The sequence below is a fragment of the Pistacia vera genome, unplaced genomic scaffold (assembly GCF_008641045.1).
Source record: "Pistacia vera cultivar Batoury unplaced genomic scaffold, PisVer_v2 Contig563, whole genome shotgun sequence".
NCBI lineage: Eukaryota > Viridiplantae > Streptophyta > Magnoliopsida > Sapindales > Anacardiaceae > Pistacia > Pistacia vera.
This window is the reverse complement of record NW_022196405.1, coordinates 60,641-68,202: the sequence shown is the minus strand read 5'-3', so window position 1 is coordinate 68,202 and position 7,562 is coordinate 60,641. Positions and strand designations below refer to the sequence as shown.

Here is a 7,562-nt window from a genome sequence, read left to right as displayed (position 1 = left end):
AAACTGACTTCCACTAACTTCTACCATTTTGTTTTAAATAAACATAAATTCTTGCTTTTTCATATATTTTAATTGAATCATTAAGATTTAAGAGTAGAATTAAAATTTAATCATCAACTCGGCAGCTCCTGAAACTGTTGAATCAAGATGGATGATTGATTGAGAAATTTCTGCTGTATTCTCATCTTTTTCAATATTGTAAATTTCAGATATTATACTGAAGTAACAAAGTTTCTTTTCAAATAAATTCTTTTTAAAAAGAATAATTTATATTTAAATACTTTTTAAAACTCTTTTTTTTTTTTTTTTTTTTTTTTCTCTGTAGTAGGTTTTCCCAAAATTCAAATAACATATATTCGACTGTATGAGTCAACAGAAAGAGGGTGGCACAGGCACCATGTGCTATTTGCTTCATTCTCTCAACGAATATAAATATTGACGTACGTCCCAGCAAGCGGATAAACTCGAGTAGAAATTGCAAAATTTCCATTTCCATTTGTAAGGAAATAAATTATTATTATAATTAAGCAGAGATGGGTAATGGGAAATATAAAGGAGGTTTGGTTCTCATCATGTGGGCTACATCTGCAGAGGCTACCCAGGTCAGTTTTCTCTTTATTCATGACCTCATTATAAGTTGTGTTGATAAGAAGCACAAGTCATTCATAATTGTAGAGATAATCTTTGTAGTATCAGATAATTTCTTCGCTGACATACAAAGTTAACTACTTTTTTGGACCAAAATGTGAAGTTTAGAAGTTTTATATATATATACATGTATATGAATGCGTTTACTAATGATCGATGTTGTATCCACGTTGGTTGGTAACCATGATTTCCTTTTGTTGATACTGGATTTGTTATTATTTCTACTGATATTTAAATCTACCAATCACCGTCTTTTTTACTTGCTCTCTTGCCGCTAAGGGTGTTGCCTCTTTTTGTGTATATCAGGTTTTTTACCCGATAGCCTTTCATATAGAAGAACACTAAAAACAAGTGCTACAGATTTTGCTCTTTTCTTTATCCTTTTTCTCATTTCATGTGCTGAAACTTTAACTACCTAACTTAAATATATTTGTTCAACAGGGTGTATTCAGAAATTATGACCACCCATTTGCAGTAACGTATCTTGGAACATCCCTTTTGGTGGCTTATCTTCCATTAGCAATCCTCAAGGATTTGATACGAAAGTTTTTCAGACGACCCTCTAGTAAAAGCAGTAATGGTTCAGAGCCAGAAACGGTTGATATCGATAGAACTTCCTCTAGAGAACTTGATTCACGTGTTCATCATGGATATTTAGAAGCCAAACCTTATGGATCACCGTCTAATGTAAAGGAATGTGCAATAAACATATGTGCTAAGGAAGAATTTGAAAGCAAAGATAACGAAGAAACTCTAGAACAAGAGGGTAAACTTAGCGCAAAGTAAGTTGCTACATTTGGATTTGGCATTGCTCCTAACTGGTTTTTAACAGAGGTCAGAGCACTGAGACTGACATGATATCCTTTTATGGGTTTCTTCTATGAGATTGCTTAGTGTCCAGAAAGTACTAATGTTTATATTAAGTGTTGTTATTTTTGGCATTCAGTATTTGACAAATGCTGCACTGTCAAGAACGAGTGTGGCAACTACAACATTATTGTGTTCAACATCAGGACTTGTCACTCTTCTAATAAGTGCACTTATTGGCCAAGACAAAATCAAATTAGTCAAAGTAATTTCCGTGGTAATCAGCATAACTGGTGTTGCTATGACAACACTTGGGAAAACATGGGCTTCAGATCAATCTCAATCCAAGCAATGTATGACCTTTTCTCTCCCCCTCTAATTTGATAAATAAATTTTGCTGGTCAACAGGAACCATTCTCTTGAAGGAGATGTATTTGCTACTCTCAGCTATGACTTATGGACTATTTACAGGTTCTTGAAATTAATGTTCGTATTACATATAGAATGTTCAATATTATTCAGTTTAGCATAAACTAAAAGAGTTGTATATAATGCATGCAGTGTTGCTTAAAAAGTTTTCTGGAGAGAAAGGAGAAAGGGTGGACATGCAAATGTTATTTGGGTATATTTGAATATTCTCGCTTGTTGCCTATTGGTGGTTTGGTAAATAACTTCATTTACATAAATATATGAATGATGCAGAGTTAAATAACATGTTTAAATGGTGGTAGGCAAATTGACAGAGCAATTTGTTTGGTTTTCAGCTTGGCCTTTGACTGCCATGGGTATTGAACCTAAATTTTCATTTCCCAAATCAGCCAAAATGACACAGATAATTCTCATAAACGGTTTTGTTGGAAACTTTCTTTCTGATTATTTCTGGTATAATATAATGTTGTGAATTTCCATTTTTTTTTTTTTTTTTCTTATGAATATTTTTCTGAAGATGAATCATGGCATAGTAATTGGTGACAGGGCATTAGGGGTAGTTTGGACATCACCATTGGTGGCAGCAGTCGGTGTTTCTCTTACAGTCCCACTAGCCCTGGTGGAAGACATGCTCAACACTATTCACTTCTTTATATCATTGGATCAGTTCAGGTTAATCTAAACCCTATTCCTCTTACAATTCAACATTACGACACCAAATTAATAAATTTGGCGATTTCCTACAGGTATTCCTAGGTTTTGTGGTAGCTAATCTTGCAGATTGGATTTCAGAAGCCCTCATGTAATCTGTGCAGATCAGTTGAAATATGTTATTATATCTGCTATTGAATGTACTACACAATGTTAACATGTGTTATGAACTAAGCTATTGAATCTTATGCTTCAAAACATAAATCCACTTTCATGGTTAATACCACTACTGCCAAACAATGGAAAAGAAAAGATCAGATCAGAAACCTTTTTCAATGAATCCGAACCTTTTTCTAAATTAATTTTCTCGAATATTCTGATGCCTCAAAAATTTAGGCTAACTTTACACTCCAATTGAGAATTATAAAATTCCACTCAAATACTTAATCGATCAGCTTGTCTTCTGCTGATGAGTATAGCAACGCGAAGAAATCTGTATATATGGTATACAAAAATCTAGCCGTGGCATTTGATTAATTCACAATTCCGTATTTAACCACAGTTGTCAATGGTGTTATCCGAGCTTTTACTTGCTTTTGTGTGATTGAGTCTATCAGCTATATCTCAGTTTCCCTTTGACGAATCATGAGACAACCTGCTTCTCACTTGCTTTGTAATAAAACATCTTCTGCACGTAAAACATCATGTACCCTTGTGCAGCTCTCACAATGTTCTCATTAACTTGAGTGATCCAAGCATCATCACATTTGTACCATTGATTACTTAACCGCAAATAAGTCACATAGTGGCCAGCATCGAGCTTACCTGTGTGAGTGACAACCGCAAACAACTCAAACTCCGATGAGAGTTCACTCAATCCATCGGATTCATCCCCATCGTATGGAAAACACCTATTCCCGAATCGACCCCTTAAGATGGAAGAAGAAAGATAAGGAGTCATGTTCAATGAAAGAGGAAACTGAAGATAACGATCAACCTTCCTTGACATTTTCCGAACAGAAGAATGCTCAAATCTTTTGATGTGGAAACAAGAAACCAATGGAAGCTTTCTTATGGACATCTGTTTAAGAGACTCCTGCCTAACCTGACATTGTTGGCAGAAGAACTTTTGGTCAGACCCCAATCTTTCAGGTCTTGTAAACCGGTCCAAGCACCCCATCAAGGTAGATATTCCACAGTTTTGGCTTGAACTCATGGAATCTGCCTCACCATTGCAAGAATGATTCGACTTTGGCACTGTCTTTGCAGAACCCCCTTGATTTGGCTCCAAGTCCAGGGAGAAGTCAACACATGGGTCGTATGTTGTTGATGTGAAACCACATGCCATACACATGACATCAGATCGTAGAATACCGGAGAACACTCTATGAGCAATACAACATTCTCCATTGCCTGCACTACCAAGAAAAAAATCATTAAAATATTTGACATGATAGACAAATGACTCAATATTTCAGCTGGCAAATTCTTTACTATCCACGACATGTAAAGTTTGAAATCATATAAATACTCCTTGTACAAGAATTCTGCTATTCTACAAAATAGGGCACACATAAATTCCATGAATATAACAAGTCAACAAAGACCTAGAGCACAATAACAACACAAAGTTACATTTTTTTTTTTCCCTGAAAACATAGCATTAGATCTACTCTTTAACAAAAGTCAAATGCCACAGTACAAAGAAATATCTTTTTTAGCCTCTTATCTCTATCTCAATGCTCTACACAACTGAGAACCGCTAGACCTGATCGCAGTAGTCAGAAAAAAAAAACAACTATCAACAAGTTAAAATACAACAAGTGCAGCACAACATGTTAAGTAAAAAAGGGTTGAGACAAAAGAAACTTGAAAATGGGAAAAAAAAACATACGGCGAATTAGCAGAAACTTCATCAAGTTTGAAAGGAATTCCAATATCTCTACCAATACTAGAGGGAGCACAAAAGATGTGTGACACGAAGAGCAAATGAGAATCAAAGTTCTCAAATTTTGAGAAGGAAATTTATCCTTGCAGAAAACCTAAGGCAACTCTTGTTCTTTCTCTGAGACTGGTATCAACTTTGTCATAATATAAGACCCTATAAATGGCAAAGGTTTGAGTTAACAAGATAATCATGAAGACAAGAAATTCCTATGATGAAACCAGTAGGCTAGGAAAAGTTGACTTACAGGAGTGAAGCAGATGACATCATCAAGCCTGCAGTTCGAGGTTGAGTATTAGCCCTAAATCTGGAAGCACTTGGCAACTCCTAGGGCAACAAACAAGAAACCTAAAACTCTCACCCTGCAGTTAAATGTTGTGGTTACTTCTTAATCCTTAAAAAGTATTTTGGATCATCTTGATCACAAAGAAAACTAGAATATTACAAAGTGGGGGATTAGCAGCACATTAAGTCACTCTAAATAGATGATATTACGGTCTTAGCGTGACAGCTAGTTTTATCCACGCTTAAAAAATTTATCACTTTCCACAGTGACTTAATCAAGATTGAATTATAAAATGTGTTCTTAAGCATCTACAGGCTACTGCAATTATTTACAGCTTCTTTCCACTTAAACCTCAAAGTTAGACAATCTATTGATCATGCGCTATGTTGCTAATGAAGAGCAATTATAATTTCTGAATTCCAATCTAAACTCAACAAATAATATATATGTCAGGTGATAAAGACAAGATATCAACTTTCAGCTAAACAAACAAGCAATAGTACAATTAAAGCATGATCAAAGAAAATATCCAAATAGAACGAACAACAGAAACATTAAGAGAACTACAAGAGTGCCGTCAGTGAGAACATTCTAAAAAAATCCAACACAATTTTAACTAACCAAGATGCTACCCAGAAAGCTACATTAAACCTTCCCAATACTGATGCTTTGATTAATTTCATTCATTGAAATCACACACCATTCAAGTTCAATATAAAGTTTGACATTTATAGATCCACCTATCCAACAAAACTATGTCATATATGCAATTTTCTTTTCTCTTTTATCCGCCTAATCAAGACGTTAGCTTTTATTAGTGAAATATATATGAAGCAAGATAAATGGTACAGTTTGTCTGTCTCACTGAATACTCTCTTTCGCACAATCTAGACCATGCTTACCAATTCATAAAGCAATATAACAAAGATCTTGCAACTATTTAGAAAAGAAAAAAAAATTACCTTGACTTCGGGGCTTACTTTGATCCTTCTCCACCTTCTCATGGATTCCATCAAGCATGGAAATGAAAAACTCATGGGCATCCTGTTGCTCGTAACTTGCCAAGTTAGAAGCATGTTGCCACCAACTGCAACACAAAACCAACACATCCATCCATCTCATTTCAAAACGTGCACTTAACTACCCACCAACAAAAGAATTGCCCATAGTAAAAAAAAAAAAAAAAAAAAGGTAAAATAAAATCCCCAAATCACCCAAAATCGCACAGTGTGTACTACAAGCTACAAACTTTTGTCTCACTCTCCCATCTACTAACTTATAACAAACCCAGTTCACCATCAAAACAAACTTACCTATACAAGAACTTCGCGGGACTATAAGGCGTCCGATCCCCCGAAAACACGGCAGAAAACATGGCGTCCATGTCACACGCCAAACACAACCTAACACCATTCTTCGACTGGCAATAGTACCGGTTATGCCTATCACTTAAAAAGTAATTCCGCAACGGCGGCGTATGAAACAATGCTTGTAATACCGAGTTCATAAAACACGTGTTCCCTAAATTATTCAGTCCACGTAATCCCATCGGCAGATTGCTGTTACTCCCGTTCATACTATCAATTGGGCTTGCGTTATTAACCATCAAGGCCCGTTCTCGTAAATCTGGGCTCCACGGACGGTAATCGATACGTCGTCGTTTGCGGAGATTTTCAGGTTTTGACGACTGGATTGAGCTCGTCGTGTGGGCCAGCACCACCGCCGCGTCAAAATCACGATCGTACACCTGGTCACGGCACGCGCAGCAGAAGAGCTCGGCCCGATCCACGTCCACGGCGATCTCGTGACCGGGAGGTATACACCGTGATGCGGCGTGCGCCGCCGCGTGGGAGGAATGTGGAGGCGCGTGACAGCAGATGCAAGCACAAGTCATGCAGGCGTATAGACGAGGTTTGGAAGCGTCGCCACACGCGCCGCAACGGGGCACCTCGTACGGGTCACGGCGGATGGCGGCGCGACCGCCGGGAGGTTTGATGTGCAGGCAGGCTTGAAGGGCCCGGAACGGTTTGGAGTCGTTACGGGTGCGGAAGTCAGCGAGATGGGGACATGGTTGGGGGAAGATCTGACCGTTGATTTTGTGGTGGTGATTGATCTTGGATGACATGATGATGAAAATTGGCGGTGGAAACCCTAGATTTGTAGAAGAACATAAGGGTCATGGGATCGAGGGGATTGGGGGAAGAAATCAACGGCTGAGATGGAAGAAATGGAAGTGAAGGAGCATGGGGAGTGATGAGGATGAATAGAAGTAAGTGTGGGAGTGTGAGAGTGATGTTTGGTTCGGGCAGATGTGGCTTCTTCTTTACTTCTTAGTTCTGAACTGTTGGGTTTTGTATTTTTCTTTTTCTTTTTCAATTTAATTTTACTTATATACACATTAATAGAGAAAATTTAACTTCTCGGCCATCCAAGTTTCAATTTAACAAAATGGCCTTGAATATATTTTTCATTTTTTTTTAATTTGGAGAAGCTGACGTGGTATAGTTAGGATTTATTAAACATGTAAAATTGGTTAAAATAAAAAGATTAAAATATATGTGGGAAAAATCATAATTAATGAAAGTTTTTTAAAATTTGAAATTTAAAAGTTTGCCCCACTCATTCAAATCGCTTAATCGAAACTGATTAGGGCAAAAATCAATTTCTTGAACCCTAAACAGAGACTGTGCGATTTCCGATCCAAACTCCAAATTTTCACACCACATTCAATCCTAAAATCAATTTGTTGAACCCTAAACGGAATATAGTCACGATTTCCGACAATACAATCGCAAT

At 37.0% G+C, this 7,562-nt stretch overlaps 1 protein-coding gene and 1 pseudogene across 1 annotated transcript; one reads left to right on the top strand and one right to left on the bottom strand.

Moving 5' to 3' along the window:
- Positions 1 to 533: 533 nt before the first annotated feature.
- Positions 534 to 2,690, top strand: LOC116108404 (annotated as a pseudogene).
- Positions 2,691 to 3,157: 467 nt separating this feature from the next.
- On the bottom strand, positions 3,158 to 7,074 carry LOC116108391 (ubiquitin C-terminal hydrolase 22-like). Its single transcript, XM_031394646.1, has 3 exons — positions 6,080 to 7,074; positions 5,729 to 5,853; positions 3,158 to 3,948 (listed from the first exon to the last, which is right to left on the bottom strand). The coding sequence occupies exons 1-3, from the start codon at positions 6,889 to 6,891 to the stop codon at positions 3,179 to 3,181; spliced, it is 1,707 nt and encodes a 568-aa protein (XP_031250506.1). The 5' UTR covers positions 6,892 to 7,074; the 3' UTR covers positions 3,158 to 3,178.
- Positions 7,075 to 7,562: the final 488 nt, after the last annotated feature.